Here is a 20459-nt window from a genome sequence, read left to right on the forward strand (position 1 = left end):
GCCGGCTGCTTGGGGCTGCATCAGCCAGGCTGCCCTGCACCAGGGCGACCGAATCCAGCAGCAGGCTTGTCGCAGAGGACGGACGCCTCTGCGCGCCGGCGGCTTCTGCCTTGCCGCGGCGCTGGGCCGGCTCTGCGGCTGCCGCGCCGGCAGAGGCTGCTGCTGCGCAGCGAAAGGCTGCCGCTCGCCGCGGCTCAGCCCGGCCGGAGCGCGGGAAGGGTTAATCCAGCCCTTCTCCGGCGAGGGAGCTGCGGGCTGGGCCCCGGCGCTGCAGCAGCGGCCTTGGAGGGAGCCCTTTGGCCGCGAGCTGGCTCCCGGCGCAGGCTCTACCCCGTCCGTGGCCAGCGCTCCCTCTCCATCGCCCGGTGCCCGAAGCCCCCGGCCGCCCGGGATCCCTCCTTGCCGCTTCTCTTTGCTGCAAGCCTGGAAACGGCGCTGCTGCCTGCCGGCTCCGTGTTTGCTCTTGCTCTGGCGCRGGGAGATTAGAGGGACTCGGAGGCAGCAGGTTTACCTTGCGTCTGCGGGGTCACTCGTCTCGCCCTCGTAGCCCCTCGCTGCGGCCCCGTCGCGGCGGTCCAGTGGCAGCAGTTACGGCAGGAAAACCAGGGTGATCGYTTTTCTCCCCTAGCTGGAAGAGTGATAGATTTTTGCCTGTAAGAGCTTTTAACTTTTGGCAAYGGTTTGATGCCGGTTTAGCTGTGCCTCTGGTGTAGGGTGATCCTTCCCCCTTCGTGTTCAGGCACCTAAAATCGTATTTGCGTTGATTTGTCCTCAGTAAGGATCACAATGTTTTCAGGAGCGAAGCTTTAGAGAACAGCATGTGTTCCGTAATGATTTTATTCCGATTTCGGCATCTGATCCAAGGTCTATTCCGAGATGATGTTGCCTGTCAGGATATCATACATAACCAACAGCAAATGTTGGGAGCAAGGTGGCCCGTATCCCCTCTTTGGTTGCCCCAGGTCCGTTGATGCCCCAGCCCTGTCGTCTTTGCACCCTCCGGGTCAGAGTGACACGAGGCTGGAGCTTGTGTCTGGACCGTACTCCAGAAAACCCTTCAGCCTCTGGTCTCCAACTGCCCCGGGCCAGGCAGTGAGACCTGGACGGTGGGGCAGGGTATCTTGACTTTTTTGGTATGAGCCAAGAGAAATGAGCGGGCAAAGAGTGTGTGTTCTTGCACTTTGAGAATCATTCCTGAAGTCACAGCTGGCTTTTCCGGCAAGTTTATCATGAGCTTGGTTTCATGGACATGTTGGGAGGCCAGGACAGCACTGCTTTYTCCATCTGCCTTTCCTTTTCTTGTCCTAGCTGCAGAAGAGCCTTGGCCCCTTTGCCTTGCCACTCTGGTTTTTGCTTCCCGCTGGTGCTGTGCCACCTTGGATCATGCAACTTTAATTTACAATTAGCATGCCACCAGCCTGCTTCAGCAGTCACTGGCTCGAGGCAAATCCCCACAGCCCAGGGAGTTTATTAAACAAAATTAATAGAGGAAAGAGACAACAAACATTGATAGCACGCTGTTGCACTGGAGTCCTACTGGGGCTTCATGGCGTCGATGCAGAGAGATGGGGACTCGGAAGGACCCGGGCTCCCCAAAGCTGCTCGCAGAAGTGTGGAGGTTAATTTACTCTAATGATGCTTAATGATTTTTCAGGAGGCAACTACTAAATCCTACCTTCTAATCCCATTAGTGTTTCAGGGTAGTAATTAGTGCATTAAAGAGGCAGCTTTTTCGTCTCTCTTTCCCCTCTCTACTCTGGAGCAGCAGCCTGCTGCAGGCGTAGTGGTGGGTTCGGTGGCTAGTGCTTTGCCTGGATTCGGAGAAAGCGTGGCTTCTGAATTCACTGTAGCCCAGCTCCTGTTACTCTAAGCATAGCACATCCCGTGGCCATGWCTGTCTTAGCAAAACTTCTGGAGTAAAGGCTTTCTTAAGAGCAGCCTTACTGAGACTGCCAGGGTGATGTAGTGAATGCAGGTCTCTCCTCTTGCTCTCCAGTTAGGCTGCTGTACAGCTAATCCTCATTTTATGGTTCTGTCCATGTAATGTACATGTAATCTAGTTTTATTATTATTATTATTATTATTATTATTATTTAATTTCATCACTTCTGTGATGTCTGATTTCTGTGCTGTACTCATCTGTAGGCTGAACTGGGAATGGCTTTCTCTCTCTTAGAGTCTCTTTGGAAGCAATTTAAGCTGAGCAAAGCTGCTCCTCTTCCCAGGTAGATGTCMGCAAGCGGGAGTTGCATCAGTGTGTGATCATTATCCTGGTATAAAGCAATCTCCTGTGTAGGTGAACCGTGTTGTTCTCCCTCTTCTTGAGAGGGAAAATTGTTGCATATCTGGACAGTAGGTTGCCTACAAACAGGGGGACTCAGGAGATCCGAGTTAATTCCTGGAGTTTAAGCTGTGTGTAACTGGGCGGACGTGTTAGGAGAGCCTAAGCTGCTACTGCAGCCTGATTCCCTGGGGAGGACTGGTGAGGCTGAGGGTGCTGCTGCTGGGGGAACAGTCCCCTTGGTGAGTGCATGTGCCCTGGGATCACTTGGGGCGATGGCAATGCCCCCTGCGTGGCAGGGGGACCTGGAGGTCCTAGTCTTGGCAGCTGTCCCATGCAAGTGCACCTCATGCCTGTGCTGAACACGTCCACGCAAAGAGTTGGAGCGACGCAGCCTTTGCAGTCGGAATGCACATCCTAACAAAAACTTGCCCATGAACAAACCCAAGGCAAACTGCATTCAGTTGAATTAGGTTGAATTTATTTATTAGTTTAGATTCCCCCCCCATCCTACCCCTTTGCTGTCTGCTCGCTGGTAGGGCCTCAAATCCTGGGGTGGGCCATGGTCCCAAGAATGAGATTGGTGTCTCTTGGTGTAATTTATCTCATCACCTTACCATCTTATCTCAGGAGGGGATGAACTGTGCTCAGAGGAGCCAGAGATGCCCCCACCYGTAAAGGGGAGTTGGAGGATCATCTTGAGCAAACACTTAATGACTTTAGTTGAATCCTGCTCCAACTAAAGCCACCCAAGTGATCCCTTCTGGTGGGAGCTGTATCTCCTTGCTCAGAAGACCCTGCTTTGGCTACAAGTTTGTTTTCGGAAGGGATTTCTCTTCTCYATAGCAAAGTGCATCTATCCAGGTTCAGCAGCTAGAAACGTTTCCAAGGAGCTGCCTGTAGCGGTCAGCAAGAGCGGGTAGAGAGCAAAGAGAAGGACCTAGCTCACGAAGGGAGGTCTGAGGCTAGGAGATGGATATTCCTTATATCCTGCAGCTCGGGGAGGCARGCTGTTGCTGTGTTATGGGACTGCAGTAACGGGTTCGTTATCTCGCTTCAGGGACAGAGGTAAAACAACACAGGGTTTTTGAGAGAGCAGCAGCAGCAGCTGTGTCCTCTCCAGAGGATGCCACCATGTACTGCTTTACTCTTGATGATAGCATATGKTTTTTTGCATCCTGTCTTTAGGAGAATATGTCTACACTGTAATTCAGTTTTGCCTGCACTTGTGTTTCCATATACCTAAATCTTCTGAAGCAAGAGTTAAATTTTTTGAGCTTAAAGCCTCAGATTTTCCTGCACGGAGCCTCAAGCTGTTGACCGTAACTCTGGGGTATGGAACATTACTCCTAAAAAGATCCCCTGGCTTCCATAAATCCACAACCCATAAACATCTTATGAATGGTCTTGAAATGGAAACAAAACATTTAGAGTGGCTGATAATATAATGCTCATTTAATACCTCATGAATTCTGTGGGCCATTTAAATCTTTCATGGATAGTTAATGATTATTCATCAGCAAGAAGTCAAAATAACAAACTCTGAATGGAAGATCTTAAAAATACATGACTTCAAGAGCAAAAGTCAAGTCCTGAGCAAGCTCAGGAGTGCATATGTTAACCCTCGAATGGGTATGTGCAAAATAATTGACTCAAGCTGATCTCCGTGTTTTGGTATCCAGAGCTATGGTGAGGTGGCTGGTCCAGCTGGTGCCATGATCCTCAAACCTGCCAGGTCCCACGCGAAGGGGAGATGAGCCCAAAGCCTCRGTGCTTCCTGGTCATGGTGCCTTTCCCACGCTGGTATCTAGCGAAATTAATGAACTCCATGGCCTTCAGATAGCCTCCAGCACGCAGTCACTGAGGGGATGATCATGTTGTATCAATGACAGGTCACASGGCTTTAATTTAACACAGCTGAGCAGGATAGGAGAGGCAGAGCTCTCTTGATGGAGCTGAAACAAGCAGCTGCTGCGTATACGGTGTGTTAGGTTAGCCCTGTGGCCAGGTTTGCRCGAGGGGGAGCTGCTCTCGTGCAAGGCAGTTTGCTCAGGGGTATCTGCCCCCACCCCACTGACCTATCTGTGCTGCCGTGCATGCTGYGGCCATGGGCATGTCACGCTGCGGAAGGGCTGGGGTGGCTGAGGTGACCTGCGTGGTGGCGTAAGTGCACGGGTTTCTTTGGCAGCCCCCTCCCGAGGCAYGCGAGGTCGGACGGTACCGCACCTTGGCTGTGGAGCTGGCTCTGTAGTTGCAGCGGCTCTTTGTATTTTTTCGTGTTAATCGTGAACCACTCCACGTAACCCATGCGTAGCTTGCGTATGTGTTCAAGGAGATTTCCTTGTCCTGTATCTCTGCAATTGCGTTCMAGATGTGAATTTGGATAGGGTCAGGCATTCTGATGGAAAAGATGCTTATCCAAAGCCTCGCAAAGATCACCTTCGCTGCCCTTAGGCTTGTTGACGTTCAGGTTCTTTCTTGATGCCGTTTTTTTTCAAAACTAGGATAAGGATATCCTGGATGGCTGAAGATACACATCTGAAAGAGYGATAGAGCACATACCCCTTTTTAGTTTTCCTTTTTCCTTGTGTTCTTTCCAACTCTAAGTTGGTCACTGCCCTGAGTTCATTTCTACAGTATGCCRGTACTCTCCAGCACTAAGCCTTCAGTTCCACTTAAGATTTCCACAGCCTTCAATCTGTTGTAGACAGGGTCCATCCGAGCAGCAAAGAACTGGCTGATCAGAAGGGATGGTCTCTTCTAGCAGCCAGCAGTGGGAGCGACCACCGGCGGTGGTGCTGCTTGTTCCTGACATCTGCAAGGAGCCCTCACTCGGGGACCAAACTGCCAGCCGTAGATTTAAGTATTTTCAGCCAAAGAAAGCTGTACTCTGAGCAACCTTTTCTGAAGGCATTTCCTGTTCAACATCACAGCCAGGCTTGGGTTGAGTGCTAGACAGGGGCTTTTGTCTACAAACCCAGCTCAGTCCAGCGGGACCATCGTAGTTGAGGCGGCGCTGGCCGTACATAGTGTGGTAGCAGGAGACCTACCTGTAACTGGTGCCTGAGTCCAGCCCGTCTAACCGGATTTATAAAGCTGGTGGAAAGGACAGGATGAAATGCATCCCTCTAGGGTGCCCTGAGTGATAGGCGGAGAGGTGAAAGAATGAGTGAATCTGACTCGCAGAAAGATAGGACCAGAGGTGGTCTCCACCGTCCCTTCCATGCTGAGCAGTCTGTGGTTAGCCTGTCCCTCGGAGTTATCATCTGGGCTTTTCTTAACAGAATCACAGAATGGGTAAGGCTGGAAGGGACCTCTGGAGATCATCTAGTCCAACCTCCCTGCTCAAGCAGAGTCACCTGGAGCACATTAGRCAGGGTTGCATCCAGRCRGGCCTTGAATATCTCCAGAGARGGAGACTCCACAACCTCTCTGGGCAACCTGTTCCAGTGCTCTGTCACTCTCACAGTGAAGAAATTCCCCCTCACGTTCAGATAGACCTTCCTGTGTTTCAGTTTGTGCCTGTTGCTTCTAGCYCTGTTGCTTGGCACCACTGGAAAGAGTCTGGCCCCRGCCYCTTGACACCCTCCCTTCAGGGACTTACACACATTGATCAGATCCCCCCTCAGTCTGCTCTTCCCCAGGCTGAAGAGGCCCAGCTCTCGCAGCCGTTCCTCAYAGGGCAGRTGCTCCAGCCCTCTGAYCATCCTCGTAGCCCTASGCTGSACTCTCTCCAGTAGCTCCATGTCTCTCTTGTCCTGGGGAGCCCAGAACTGGAYRCAGTACTCGAGATGTGGCCTCCCCAGGGCTGAGTAGAGGGGCAGGATCACCTCCCTCCTCCTGCTGCCAACACGCTTCCTAATGCACCCCAGGAGACCATTGGCCTTCCTGGCCACAGGGGCACATTGCTGCCTCGTGGTCAACTTGTCATCCCCCAGCACTCCCAGGTCCTTCTCTGCASAGMTGCTCTCCAGCAGGTCAGCCCCCAGCYTGKMCTGGTGCCTAGGGTTATTTCTCCCTAGGTGCAGGACTCTGCACTTGCCCTTGYTGAACCTCATGAGGTTCCTCTCTGCCCAACTCTCCAGCCTGTCCAGATCTCTCTTCATAAACATTACTCAGTGATAGGTCATTTATTCTAATGATCTGCAACCTTTGTAATAACAATRTTTTCCCCAGTATCAATTCCAATCAACATTCCGACGTAGTAGATCAATTACTTCTTATTCTGTGTGGGTTAGATTCACAAGCTCACTCTAGTGTCTGCTGTCTCTTTGAACATAGCTGGTGTTGGAAACGCAGAGGGGCTCTTGGCATGGTGGATCAGCAACAGATTCRTGTTTGCGGGGCAGGTGTATGCAGCAGGACACTACTAAAACGTGCAGATAATCCGTATGCAGTTTTTTAAGTGTTGTATCGTTTGTCCCATATGCAGTCTGCAAATGCACAGAACTGCTCGGCACTTCTCCAGTGGAGAGGATTAAAAGGGGGCGGGGGGAGACTTGGGAGAAAAGCACCAAGCAGCATCCATCTCTGTTTTCAGATAATCTTTCTGATCAATGGTTGTGCCTTTGGTGGTGAGTCAGGGCGGCGGCGTTTTGCGCCCGTTCTGGACTGTCTCCAGCTTTCTCCAAGTACGGTTTGCACACAGCGCCCTGACAGTGATGTGTAGCCTCCGTAACAAACTGGCTCTCTGCTGCAATTATCCCGCTGCTCGGGGACGCGCTTCTCCTTAGGTGTGTCATTAATGTTAATTACTCCTGCGGTATTGCATCAAGAGGAGCAGGAGCTCTAACATGCTTGGAAGCAAAACTTTTCGCTGTGTCCTTTAATGAGAAGTTGTGCATCCTCTAGCCACTTTAAAAGCCGGGAGCGTGCTTATGAATTTAGATAAGAATTAGCATCACTGCAGCGGCAGGTAGCAGAGCGCTGTCGTTGCCCTCGTGCTGTTGGGCTGTGGACTGTGTCCCAGCGTCCCCCTGGGAAGAGGGGGAACGGGAAGGCCCAGCTCTGGCGGTCTCTTGAGATGCTCTGATTAGCGACGCGAAGCCCCAGGGCTTCCTGGCCATGGGCGGCCCAGGGTCTTCCCTTGGGTACTGCAGTTTGTCTGCGACTTGCCTCCCAGCAAGCCTAGACGGGCATACGGATGCCTGAGCCGATGAGCACGTTGCTCTGCTCCTGTTAATCCTACGTGTGTTTGAGACCACCACAGGCAGGCGTTTGCCTGATTTGGTTGCATGCTTTTTTTTTTGGTTGGGTGTTGCAAGCATGGAAGTGGGATCTGCTATAGCGGGAGAGCTGTATGGTCTTCATCCCATGGTGGGGGGAAAACATCTTTCTGGAGCTGCTCTGGTAGGTTGGTGCTGTGTTTAGCGATGGGGAAACCTGCTCCTCGCGGTGCAAATGCCCCGGAGCTCAACCGCTGGGAAAGCGGCTCCGGCAAGAGGAGACTCAACCGTAGCRTCGTTTCTGTGACGTTCGTTTGGCCGCAGCTGGTGACTGCTCGGCACAAAGCCGTGTTTATCTGCCCCGGCCTTTTCATATCCCTCAAAGAAATGTAACAAAGAGAACAGACGGACTTAATGAAAAACAGGACCGACTTCAGGATCCTGGCAATTAGCTCTCCGCGCTCCTTCCGCCCCGCGGGCAGCCCACCAGGGCCGCCCGCGCCTCCTCCCAGCCGCCGCCGGCGCGGCACGGGGCCCGAGCCTCGCGGAGGAGAAGCTCCGATCTGGGGCGCGCTCCCCTTCGAAGCCTTTCCGAGCTTTCTAATTCGCAGCCGTGGTGAGAAAGTTGCGCTTTGCGTTACGAAACGAGAATAACAGATCGGTACGGCTCGCACCTGGAAACGCAGCGTCCTGAGCGAGCAGCGACGGCCGCCTGAATAAATGTTTGACTGTCGCGGCTTTGATACGAGGGACCCGCTCGCCCTCTGGCCCGGGGAAGAGGGGGTTGTTGCCTCCTACAGCAATGAGGAGGATAAATGTGACAGCTGGTAGAGACGCTCTCTTTTCTWTAATATCAAGCTAATATCGCGTGGAGCTTGTTCAACTCGGGGCTTACGGCAGGGAGATTCCTTCCCTGCAAGCAGCTCGGGCAGGTTAAACTAATCTGGATTTCCCCATGCGCTCGCCTGAGCCCTCGGGGCGCCGACGCGGTGGCGGAGGAGCAAAGGGTGGGGTGGGCTTTTTTCTTTATTTTATTTCTTTTCTTTTTTTYCCCCCCGCTYTTGGTCCTGCCCATGAATTCTGCTTGCTCCGGACAGCCCAACCGTCCCGGCGCGGCGCTCCGGGGGCCGGCGCCGGCGGGCAGAGCGCCGCGGAGCAAGCGCTGCGGCTTCGCCTCGCTCGGATTTAATACCGAGTACCGTGCGATTAAGCCAGGCAAAAGGCCATAAATCTTCGGGGCCGCGCGCCGAAGGCCGAGCGGCAGCGATCTTTAATCCCCTGCAGAAAGCTAACGGAAAGGCCGAGGCGGGATTTTTCTGCCCCCTCCCGCCGCCCCTCTTTTTTTTTTTTTTTTTTCTCCCGTTCTTTAGCAGAAATTCTTGCGTCGCAATCGCGGCGCGTTAGAGCCGAGCGCCGCGGCGAACGAAGCGCAGCCCGCGGAGGCCAAACCTCCCCTCCCGGCTAAATCGCCGCCTTGGATTTTGATACTGTTAATCACAGCGGTCGCGAGCGCCGGCCGAGCGGATGGGTTTCGCTCCTCTCTCTCCGTCTTTTATTGAACAGGGAGGCTCGAGCCCGTACGACGGGGGGAAAGGGGCATTTGGGGGGTGCGGGGGCTTTGCAGGCGCTGCAGGGGGAGATGCCCCGAAACGCTGGAGCTGCATCGGTCGGAGGGGGTGACCGTGTCCGCTGCACCGCTTCGACCCGGAGCGGGAGGTGGGCGCGCAGCCGCCTGGGGAACGGGGCGGCTCCGGCGAGGTTTCGGAAAGCAGCCGGCCTCAGGGACCCGCTTGGGCAGCGGGACAGGTGGCTGCCGTCCGCCCCGTCCATGCATCCGCCACCCGCTCGGAGCGCGGTGTCGGTGGGTCTGCGTGCATTGCGTTTTCCTTTTTTTTTTTCCTTTCTCCAGAAAAATGAGGAAAGAAAAATAGATCCCTGCCCAAAATCACTCATCCTTCCTCATAATGAGAGCTGTCACCAGCCCTGCTTGGCGAGGAAATGATGCTCTCGGTAAATATTTGCTCTGCAGCTGATTTATGGGTGGAAAAAAAATAAGATTAGAGCGGCTAATCGCCGCGTGGCAGGAAGCTCTTTGGGCCGAGCGCCCRCCGCGGTCTCGGCGGCCCGGGCGGCCGCGCCGCGCGCGAGCCCCTGCGCAGGCGTCGAAGCCAGGAGCGGCTCGTTTTCCGGCGCGAGGAAGCGATTAGCCCGTTAGCGGGCGCGCCCGCCTTGGCAGGCTAAYGAGGTGGGGCGGCCAGGTGCCCCGGGCATCGCCACGGCGCGGAGGAGCCCGTGCCCGGCCCGGCGCCGGGGAGGCTCTGCCGCAGGTTAAGGCGCGCGGGCAGCAGCCTCTCCCGAGCTCGGGCGCGCGCGGTCCGGACGGGCTCTGCGGTCCCTGCGCGGCGGCGGCGGTTTCGGGACGGGCACGGAGAGGAGCTCGCTGACGGCGGCGGCGGCGGCGGCGGCGGGGGCAGCCCTTGCGCCCCCGAGGAGGACGGGGCGCCCACCTGCAGCCTCCTGGGGAGATGCCCAGGGGTGAAGACGCCGGCTGCAAACCCGCCGCCCCGGAGCACGGCACGAAGCAAAGCTAGGTCGGCGCGGGCAGGTTTGCGTTGAGCATCCCCTGCGCTTGCTCCTGCCGAGCAACGAGGTTTGGTGCCCTCCTGCGCAGGGCTGGGGACGGCGATTCTGGGGACGTGGCTGYGGCAAGCAAGGCGAGGGCAGAAGGSAGYGGGGTGGCTTTTTAGACCCATTGCCAGGACGTCCAGCAGTCACCRTGTCCGTGCGCGTTTCCAGCTGCCCGGGGGCCGGTCTGGCCCCGGTCCCGCTCGCGGCTGGTTTCAGCCAAGCRCGGCAGGAGGCAGAGCCGTCAAATGCAGCGTGTTCTCAAAGGCTGTATGAAAATCAACAGATTGTGGATGAGTGAGACTACATCGATGTCACTGGCAAGCGAAAGGTTAATTAAAATGGTTAATAGCAAGTCTGTGGTTGATTGGGGGCGGGCGGCACCTTGGGTGCACAGGCTGCTCTGTGGGTGCTACTGTTCCCCTGGGGCGTTGCTTAGCTCTCCGGATGTCTAAACGCCTGAGAAAATACCCCCCGGCTTCCTCGCGCTTCGCTTTTCTCCCCTTCTCCTTCCTCTCCCTTCCAGAGCAAAGAAAAAGAACAAGCCCTTGAACCTCAAGATCCACAACAGCGTGGGAAGCTGCGAGAACATCCCCTCGCAGCGCTCCCCGCTGCTCCCGGAGCGCTCCCTGCGGTCCTTCTTCGTGGGATACCCGCCGTTCCTGCCCTCCACGCCTCCTGTCCACGCTGAAGCCGCCTTCTCAGCAAGTAAGCGCAGCCGGCCCGGGCTGGGAGGTCTCCCCTTTCCTTTTCCTCCCTGGGGCAGGGTGGTTAATGTGCTCGGCTCAAGGGCAAGCGCAGGATATGAGCACGGGGTGGGGGGGTCTCTGGGGGGGCCTGCCTTTGGAGCCGCTCAGGCGTAAATGGACCTGGGGACATCGGCTGACTATTGCACGGTTCCCCAAAGACGCCGTTGCCTCTGGTTTGGGCTGAAATGCGCTGATTTAAAAACAACGTGCAAACGGGGTGACGTGGCACGTGGTGCCACATCTGGTGAGTTGGCCAAGGCTCTGTCCCCACGGTGCTCTCTGCGCCGGGACGCCTTGGGGCTGCCTCCAGGCGTGGCGGGGAGCTCTGGAGGCCCCTCAGATCTCGGGTGAGCCGAGCCCACCCTCCTCTCGSCGCGTCGTAGGGGTGGCTGGAAGGGAGCGAACGCCTTCTGCAGGCGCCTTGGGCCCCTCCGGTGTCTGAAGCCGCATGGATACAGCTGCAGACTGATGTGGTCTAGTCTCCYGATAGCGTTGTACGTCCCCGCGGGGGGGGGAAGGCGGCTGGCTTGATTTGGAGGCGCTCAGCGCACGAGGGTGGTTTTTCCAGCGCTCCTTCCTAAATCCGGCAGCGAGCGTGGCCTTCGTGCAGAGGGGCTCTTCAGGCCCCCTCTGCCTGTGGAGGGTTTCCAGGTGGGGCTGAGGCTCCGGCGAAGCCGGCCCTGATGCAAGTAGGCGTGGAGAGGCCAGCCAGGAGAAGGCCGTCGCAGCCTGACCCTCGTTTTCCAGTCTCAGGCATTAATTCCGTAGGAAGTGAAGCTTTTAGAAGCCAGGCATGACTCTCAGATGGAAAACCCTCCCAGCAAACACATGGAAGCTGGGATTTACTCGTAGGCCAGGAACAGCGGCCCCGCAAAGCTGCTGCGGGGAGGGCAAGCTCTGCCGGGCAGACTCCCTTCAGCTGCGTCCTCGYGCACGCTTTCAGCTCCCTTTCGCTCTCCCGACTCGCTTTTCTCATCCTGGCCCCTGTGGGTTTCCTTCTCCTTTTGTTTCTCTCTCATCAGACTCTTCTTTCGCTTTGCTTTCTTCTTTCTTCTCCCTCCTGTGCGTTGGCTTGCCCAAAATGTGGTCCTTTGCCCTCGTTCCAAGCGTGCTGCCTGCAGTGAGTCGGTGCAACGTTCCTGTCTGCAGCCGCTTACTCCTCGTTGCCTTCTCCTGCCCGGTCTCTCGCTCCCGTTACCTTCTGCGCGTGCTTGGGAAACATTTACTGTAGGGCAAGTAAAGCAATACTCAGGGCGATGGTTTCCAAAAGTGCCGAGCGCTATGGCTTAAAACCCCTCTCCGACGGTCCGGATGATTAGAAGCAGCACCACCTTGTCTCCCCTAGAGCTCCAGCGCCTGGTGGTCCTGGGGCATTGGTGGGAAACGCTCAGAAGAGCTGAGTTTCTCAGTGCTACAGCTGYGGGGTGAACTGTGCCAGCCGCCCCGGCGCCAGGTCTACGGACGCGGGGTGCTGGCGCGACGGGGCGGCTCCTTCGCCCGGCGCTCGGCTTGCCCGTGGGAACGCCTCCTCGCAGCCCTGCCTCCCCCAGGCCTCCGCAGGGCAAAGGCCTTGCGACTTCTTTCTTTMTTTATTTATTTTTACCCCAATCAGCTGCTGCTCAGAATCACTGAAGGGTCCTCGAGGAATCTCTGGCATCCTTTTACTCCCATTTCTGCGGCTTTGGGGGCAATGGGACCTGGCAGGAGCTCCGCGGGCAGGYGATGTTATTTATAGAGAGATGTCCAACTACCTGACTCTTACTGGCACAGCCAGCAGATTTGCCTGGAGTGAGGGTATTTTTATGTATTGCTCTTCCCCCTGCAGTGTCAGATGAGTCTAACTTGCTGCCTGCAACGAGGGGGAAGTAGTGGACCAGAAACCAAGGAGTAAAGCCCGTTCTCAGCACACCGTCGATGTGTCGTGTTGCATTAGGTTTCCTCATGCATCAGCACTGGATTACATCCCGTGGTGTGATAACCTGATGCAATGTGGCATAACAGGAGCGTGCTACGATGAGAAGTGATGGACTATCGAGTGACTAACGCTGCTGGAGAGGTGGCTTTTTCCACTGCCCTCCTCTGCGTCCTCTAGCTCTGATGGCTGCTGAAAACGTTCGTATTCGGAGATAGACGGGAGCCATCAGGAGAGCAGATTGGTCGCACCGGTCAGYGGGTCCCCGTCGATGGGTTTTAGCAACAGGCACACGGGTAGCTCGGTAGACAAAACCTTGGAGCAGGTCGTGCCGGGCCGTCCTCTGCAGCGAGGGGAAGCGCTTCATGCCACGGCTGAGCCCCTGGGCCTGACGCAGCCCTGCCTGCCTCCCTGGAGGGTTGTGACCCTATAGGAAAAACAGGCACGTCCCGCAGCCGGCTGCCAGTCCGCTGTCCTCTGACGCCGGCGGACAGCGGAGGTGTGGGCAAGGATGGCTCCCGAGGCGCGCCGGGGAGAGGCGGTTATGCGATGGGCTTAATGGAGCTTGAAGCCAGGGTTCATTACATTGCAGGGAGAAGATGAGTTATGCCAAGCGGTGCCGGAGCAAATTTATTTGTGGGGAGGAGTGAACATCTCTGCAGCGCGTGGCAGGCTACGGAGGCTTTGCTAGATTGTGTTGCCAAAATGGGAATTAGGTGGCTTCACCCCACCGCCCGCGTTGTGCTGTCCCCCCTCTCCGGCACTCCGCCTTTTGCTTTCCCTCGGGCACTTGCACCCCAAGCCCTTGCCTTTAAAAATCCAGCTGGAAAAGTCCTCGTCCCTTTTTCTCATCGCATTGTAGGATCAGCCCATTGGCACTTGTTCCGCCTGAGCTGACGTGGAATTACTTGTCTAAGTTGGCGAAACAAAAAATCCTGTTCCTGTCGTATTAAGATGCGGGCAAACAGCCTCGCGAGCCCTCTCCAAGACCCCTATCTCTCAGGCTGAAGGATACTGTCTCTCGATGATTTCTTTTCAACGCCTGGCTTGTCTCGCGGCTTGTGGCAGGAGCGTGCTCCCATCTGAATTGTCTCTGGTCCTTATCAGATCTCYGTGATGTGGTCTCGGATGCTGTGTTTTATTTTTAACGGCAGATTTGCCCTGGGCAGGATGCGTTTCCAGAGAGGCGAGCGCCGGGCAGAGGGCTGCAGAAAGGCTCCTTCTTTCCCAGGCAGCCCGGATCCTGCCGCAGGGCCGGGAGTCCCGGGAGCGCTGGCTTGCAACGGCACCCCTTTGAATTTGACTTGATTTTTGTGCTTTTCCCCTTTCTGCTTTCCTTTCGAGGGCTGATAAGTAATGCCTTTGGGGTTGTAACTTAGCCCTGAAATAGCCCAGTCCTGTGGCTTTTCAGGGACTTGCTTTTGCTGAGCCAGGGGGTGCAAGTGCTGTCTTTTCTGGGGCAATTGTATTTCCGTTGAGGAGCCAGAAGCTCCCTCTCCCTTCAGGACATATTCTCCCCCAAGCTCTTTCTCCATCAGGCCATGGTAGAGCTGAATCTTTTTCCTCTCTTTCCCCCTCCCCATCGGCTGTGGGGTCTCTTCCGTTTCCTTTGACCAGCTCTGCAGTTGCCTCACAGGATTTGGTCCCAGAAACAGGCGGTGGCATCTGGTGATCCTGAGGAACTTTCCCACCRCTGATACAGTTTATATTTGCAAGTCTTGCTGCTTGTAACATAGCTTATGGATCCTAGCATCCCTGTTCGCTAGGGAGGAGGACCCGGCTCGTGAAGATGCAGGAGAGAAGGCAGTTTGTCCTGGCTGGATCCAAGGACCACCTCTTGGTGTATCTTGTCACTCCCTGTGACCAAGCAACAGSCAGAACTGTATGTCACTGTTATTTAGAGATAGCATTTAGGAGTCAACAGTCCWTGACTTTGCTAGAAGCACCCAGAAACCAGGTCAGATCTTCTACTTTTTGTTGTAATAATCTATGTCCAGGATGTCCTGTGCTGCTTCACATCTCTTTATCTGGATGACCTGGAGCTGGTTGGCATYGCTCCCATGCCTGCACCTTTTGCCTGTCCTCTTCCCTGCTGTGAGCCCAGCCAGAGCCCTTTCACTGTGGTGGATCAGGCTGTTTGCCTGACATTCTCCAGGATGGGCCAACATCATAGTTTCTTTCCAAAACCGTTTAAAAAACAAAAATGGAGGCAGAGGAGGGGAGCAAAAAATGTTGCATGTCCCTTTGCTGTGCTAGGACAGAAAAAGGAACTGTTTCTCTAGTTGACTGAGTTGTTTCACCCTTGGGTCTGCAGTGTGGAGACCTTCCTGGAGGCCTGCCTCCCAGGAGTCGAACGTTGGCTGTCTCCTTGTGCCTTCTGTGCCTGGCCCAGCTTTAGCCCTCGTGACTCTGGAGACAGTTTTCAGGGAGCTGGTTTCTCCGCAGGCTTGTACTTGTGAATGTCATTTGCAGATCCGATTAGTCTTAATATTTCCAGGGTCAGTAGGAAATGCTGATGTGGTCCTGAAGGTAGAGCAGAGGAGAGTGGGCCGTGACAGGTCTGAGACCCCACAGAGCAGAGAACTGATTGGATGGTGGCCCCTTGCTGGTGATGCCCTTGCTGCAGGAGTAGGGACAGAGCTGGAAGGGGTCTCAGCTCATGCCCTGGGAGAAGGCTCCCTCCCCACCCCAGCATGGTGGTCACCATGAATCTCAGCTCCCACCACATGCCTTTCCTCCCACTGTAGCCAATGTCTGACGCTGCAGAAGGAAAAGAGCAGTCATAACACAACCCAACCGGTGGCTGGACCACTTCTCTTGGATCCTCTTTCTGGCTCTACCTACTGGCTTAGTGACCAAGCAGCATCTGCAGTTCAGGGCTCTGATTTCGTATCTGGTAAACATCTCTGGTATCTGTTGCTCCTCTGTGTAGTGCAAGAGCCGATGCTGGCGCGAGGAGCACGGGAGGCGAGTGAAGCGTCTCAGGGGAAGCGCCCTGGGGAAGAGCGGGGACGGGCCAAACCTGCGTGAGCCTTCCCTCTAACGCCGCCCCAGCCCGAGCGGCTGGCGGCGGGGGGCTCGCCAAGGCAGGTGTAGCTGTTTTGTATCTGGCGACCATCTGCGGCTTTCCTGCCCCTGAGCCTGTCCCGTTCCCCCTTGCGCCGAGGAAGGGCGCCCGGGACACCCCGCGCAAGCGCCTGCGCAGCCGGCTTCGCGCCCGACGGCGAGTCGCGCTCGGACCTCCTCCGCTGCCGGCTTCGATTTGGCGTCCCCGGCCGAGCGCGGCGGAGGCGGCGGGCCGCCCCGGGGCAAGCCGCAGCCCCGGGCCCGCGTGGGTTCGCAGCCGTTCGGTACCTGCAGTGACGGGCCCGCTGTTGCAGCGGAAGGACGCTGCCACGCCGTCTGCCAAGCCTGGAGGACTTGGAGGAGCCTGTTCCGGCGATGGCGTGCCGAGCAGGAAGAGTACGGCTCTGTCTGCTTAAGCCTAATTGACCCTGCGAGGCTCCAAACAGGGGGGAAAAAAACCACAATGCGAGCATTTAAGCCGGTGAAGTGACTGACCGTGACGTTCCAGCTATATAAATAGGACTGTCACGCTGCGAAGATGAACTGCCCTTATTATCAAGCGACTTCTGTTTTCTCGCTGAGGAGAGATTTGGCGAGAGAACAGCTCTGCCTCGGTCGCTCCTCGTGGGACGACAGGCAAAGGCTGCGCCTTCGTTGCAGCCCGCCGCGCCGGCAGGCTTCCCCCTGCCCCTGCCGCGGACGAGACGAAAGCCAGCGCTGCTGCTCTAAGCGGGACTGTAGCTGCTTCTCTTCCTGTTGTTTGGAAACGTCCAGGCCGTGGCTGCTTTTGGCCCGAGGCCCGGCGCTTCCCGAACGCRGGCCGCGCTCCTTGGCCGGAGCGTGGACCGAAACGTCTCGCGGAAGGCGCCTGCGCCCTCGGGTGCCTCCCTGGGCATGAAGGTCTGTCAGCATCTCTGATGACCACTGCTGCAGAGAGAAGGGTCCTGTCTTGGGCATGTGGTTTCCTCACCACACGTGGTGTGGCTCTGGACCGTGGGTGCTGGTGCTGGTGCAGTTCGAGGTTTGGCTAGTGCCTTGGTTCTACTTACCAACATTTTCTTGCTCTAGCGCAGTTTTTGTTCAGGGAGTCGAACGTGGCATCTGGTTTATAACACGTCAGTCTGGTGTCACGGCCTGGTGGCCGCAGGTGGGTCCACTGCTGTGGAGGAGAAGGAAACCTCCATCCCTCCCACCAGGAGAGCAAAGGGTTATTTCAGTAGTAACAAAAATCACAGGAGCAGTCCTGCTCRCGGATCGCACATCTGTTGCTAGCAGAGTGCTCAGAGCCAGGATTTTACTCCCTGCAGAGCAGGATCTGGCCTCACTTATGCCAGCACTAGGTGGGGACCCTGAGCCAAGGTAGAAATGTCTTCCTGGGGGGGACGGAGCTGGCTCTCCCGTTATCCTCCCTGCGGGTCCCTGCCTATGGGCTGTGTTGTGGGGGCTGGATGTGGAGGAGCCTCCTCGGCCAGGCAGGGCCACTGAGGCCCAGCGATGGGCAACGAGGTGATGAGCTGCCCGTGGCACTAAGCGTGTCAGCTCCTGAGGGCCAATGTCTGTGCAGGCTGCGTTTCTGAGGATGGAGGTTGCTGGGATGAYGTGGCAGAACTCTAAGTGGTGGCCTTTCCTCTGTCCTGCAGAGCCTTCCGTGGGGATGGGCCTTCCTCCCTGGGCTGGGCAGAGCTCTGTATTTGCGGGGAGGTCAAGAAGGCAGTCTCCAGGAAGACTGCCCTTGGTGGTCACGGTCGAGACCCGCAGCACAGCCCAGAGCCAGTGGTTGGCAGCTGGCCCCCGAAGCAACTGGGCCGTGGATGAAGAGCTGTCACGGAGACGAGCTGGCTGGCGTGTGGGCTGCACTACTTAGAGGCAGTTTGGGGTTTTGCTGGCAAGTGCATGAGCGCAGGGGTGACACGGTCCGGCCACGGGCGAGCGAGGACGGCGACCGCCAGCCCGGAGCCGAGCGTGCTGCCAGGCTGGTTGGCTGCCGAGCGGTCCTGAACGAAGAGACCCTCGCGGGAGCAGCCTCGCACCCTCGCAGGGCGCTGCCGAAGCGCGGAGCCCCACCGCCGCTCCTCGGCTTCGCGTGAGTCACGCCGGGGGGACTTTCCGAGTTTCCTTCCCGTTCGGAATGCTAAAACAGGCTGCCGTTGTTTATCGGAGGAGGAGGACGAGGAGGACGAGGAGGGCTTGTTCATCTGGCCGTCACCGTGACCGATAGCTAATTCCTCCAACTTCCCTGGGCGCCCAGCAAGGTGCCAGCGGAGCGAGGGCGGGCAGACGGCGTGCCGGGACGCAGCCGCGGCGGGTACCACTCAGCGCGCCTCCGAAGGGCTGCGGGGGTTGGCGGAGGAGCGGGGCCCGCAGCCCGGCTCGGGGGCGCCGGGCGAGCGCCGGCGGGCGCCGGAGCCCCGGGGGCTTCGCCCCGCGCCTCCTCCCAGCCCCGCTGCCCCGCGGGGAGGCTCCTCTCCAGCCGCAAGCCCGTCCCGGACGGGCGAGCAGCAGGAGCCGGAGCTGCGGCGATGCCTCCGGGGCGCGTTCGCTGGCGGCCCCAGCGCGGTGGAGAGGGCGCGGGCGCGAGCGCGCCGAGGGCGCCGGCGCCATGCAAATGTGACCTTCAGAAAGAGAGGGCAACGAAAGCGYGCCGCGGCCCCGATATTGCCTCGGATATTAAAGCAAACAGCGCGGCTCCCCGCGCGCGGGGCTAATCCCCAGAGCAAACTTGGCGAGGGCAGCCGCGCGAGCGGACGGCGCGGCCCGCTTCAGACCCGCGCCCGGGGCCGGGAGCGGGAGGTACACCGGCTCCCGGAGGCCGGCGCGGGGCGCTTGGCTCCACCGCAAGCGCGGCCGCCCGACCCGTTCGGGCTTCGCTGCCCCTTCCTCTTTGGAAGCYGTTGAGGGGCTCGGAGAGATTTGCACTTGCCACTGGCTGGAGACCCCCACGCGTGTGCATGGGTGTGCATGCGTGTGCACGGGTGTGCATGCACATGTGCACACATGCATGGGTGTGCATGTGCATGCACGTGCCCGGGTGTGCAGGCACGTGCGTGTGTGCATGCACGCGGCCCCCTCGGGGCAGCAGGGAGCCCGGGGCCGAGCCGGGTGTCGGGGACGCGGGAGCGCGGTGCCTCCCGACGCCGGCGCGGGCTTCGCCCCGCGGGAAAGCGCTTGCCGAAGCCTCTCCTCGCGCGCCCTTCGCTCGCGCCGGGGAGGGYGAGTCCCCGCCTCGCTCTCCCCCGCCGCCGTCTCCCCGCAGATACGCTGTCAGTGCCTCGCTGGTCCCCGCAGATCCCCCGCCGCGACCTCGGGAACTCCATAAAACACAGGTACGGCGCCCCCGCGGCAGCGCCGGGGCTCCCGGCGCCCCGTGCCCCCGCCCCGGCGTCCGTCCCGGCCTCGCCGCGGCTCCCTCTCCTCCCCGGCCTCGAAGCCCGTTTAAATTCCATCTCCGCTCGGCCGCGCTTTAGACAAGCCTCGAGGCGCCATCGATAGCGAGCCGCGATGCCGGCGGCCCCGCCGGCCTTCAGCGGGTTCCTCTCCCGAGCTCCCAACCCTTCCCCGTCCTCGGCGCCGAGGAAGAGCGCGGGAAGCGGCCGCGGGAGCCGGGGCAGGGCGCGGGAACGCCCATAGCGCTCCCCCCCGCTCCGCCGCCGTTTCTCCCCGCAGGTTTTCCACCAAGTACTGGATGTCCCAGACCTGCACCGTCTGCGGGAAGGGAATGCTCTTCGGCCTGAAGTGCAAAAACTGCAAGTAYGTCGGCGCGCGCCGCGGGGAGGGGGGCCGCCCCGGCGCGGTGGGAAACGCCGCGGAGGGCGGGTTTAAACGGCTGGCGCGAGGCCGAGGCCGAATACGGCGCGGTGCCCTGCCGAAGGGGAGGCAGGCGGGACCCGCCGCGGGCRACGGCCACCTCCGAGGTCCGCGGTCGCGGCCGCGCCGCCGCTCGCCTCCCCTCCCTTTTCTCACTGCTTGCTTCTCTTTTCTTTTTTTCCCCCCCGTTTTCCCCCTTGCCAGGCTCAAGTGCCACAACAAATGCACCAAAGAGGCCCCGCCGTGTCACCTGCTCATCATCCACCGCGGAGGTAAGGACCTTTTCCTCCGGTTCTGCCTTGCAGGAGCTTTTCGCCAGGGAACCTTCTGCGAAAGCACCCGAGGGACTCGGGAGCCCAAAGCCTGTTGGCAGCCAACGGGACTTAGGCTCCCGAACCGCTTGGGCGCTTTGTGGAAATTTGTTACCCACCGTCTTTTCCGCTTGTAGGGAGACGAGCCGTACGGTGCGAGGCAGATTTGCATCCCAAACCACTTCCACCCACCCTCCCCCTGCCACCTTTCCTTTTCAGATTCCCCACAGCACGCGGTAAGTGCAACAGGTTTTCGCCTTTCGCTAACGGTGAGAGCCGGCCTGGGCGGAAGCGTGGCCCCCGCCGCGAGCGGCCCTGCCTCCGGCGATGCATGCGGGTCCCGTCTCGTTGCCGTTCGCACGCTTCCCCGGCGCCGGAGCCCGCGACCCAGGACGGAGACGCCGCGCCAGGAGGACGGGCCGTCGCTTCCCCACCTCTTTCCTTGCAGAGCGTGGCCGGGCGCTGCCGGCGCAGGAGGGCGAGCGCCGCCCCCGTTGCCTCGGCGGGGGGCAAAAACGCGTTGCGCTCGCCAAAAAAAAAAAAAAA

The 20459-nt window shown here is 58.3% G+C and overlaps 1 protein-coding gene across 1 annotated transcript in view; it reads left to right on the top strand.

Moving 5' to 3' along the window:
- KSR2 (kinase suppressor of ras 2) overlaps positions 1–20459 on the top strand; it is a 68875-nt gene that overhangs the window by 14086 nt on the left and 34330 nt on the right. Inside the window, exons 4-8 of the mRNA XM_085326105.1 lie at positions 10598–10779; positions 19052–19121; positions 19462–19545; positions 19807–19874; positions 20051–20149. Of these exons, the coding sequence (XP_085182231.1) occupies positions 10598–10779; positions 19052–19121; positions 19462–19545; positions 19807–19874; positions 20051–20149 (503 nt within the window). The remainder of the gene's footprint in view (positions 1–10597; positions 10780–19051; positions 19122–19461; positions 19546–19806; positions 19875–20050; positions 20150–20459) is intronic.

The sequence above is a fragment of the Rhea americana genome, unplaced genomic scaffold (assembly GCF_003343005.1).
Source record: "Rhea americana isolate MKP2758 unplaced genomic scaffold, rheAme1 scaffold_128, whole genome shotgun sequence".
NCBI classification, from domain to species: domain Eukaryota; kingdom Metazoa; phylum Chordata; class Aves; order Rheiformes; family Rheidae; genus Rhea; species Rhea americana.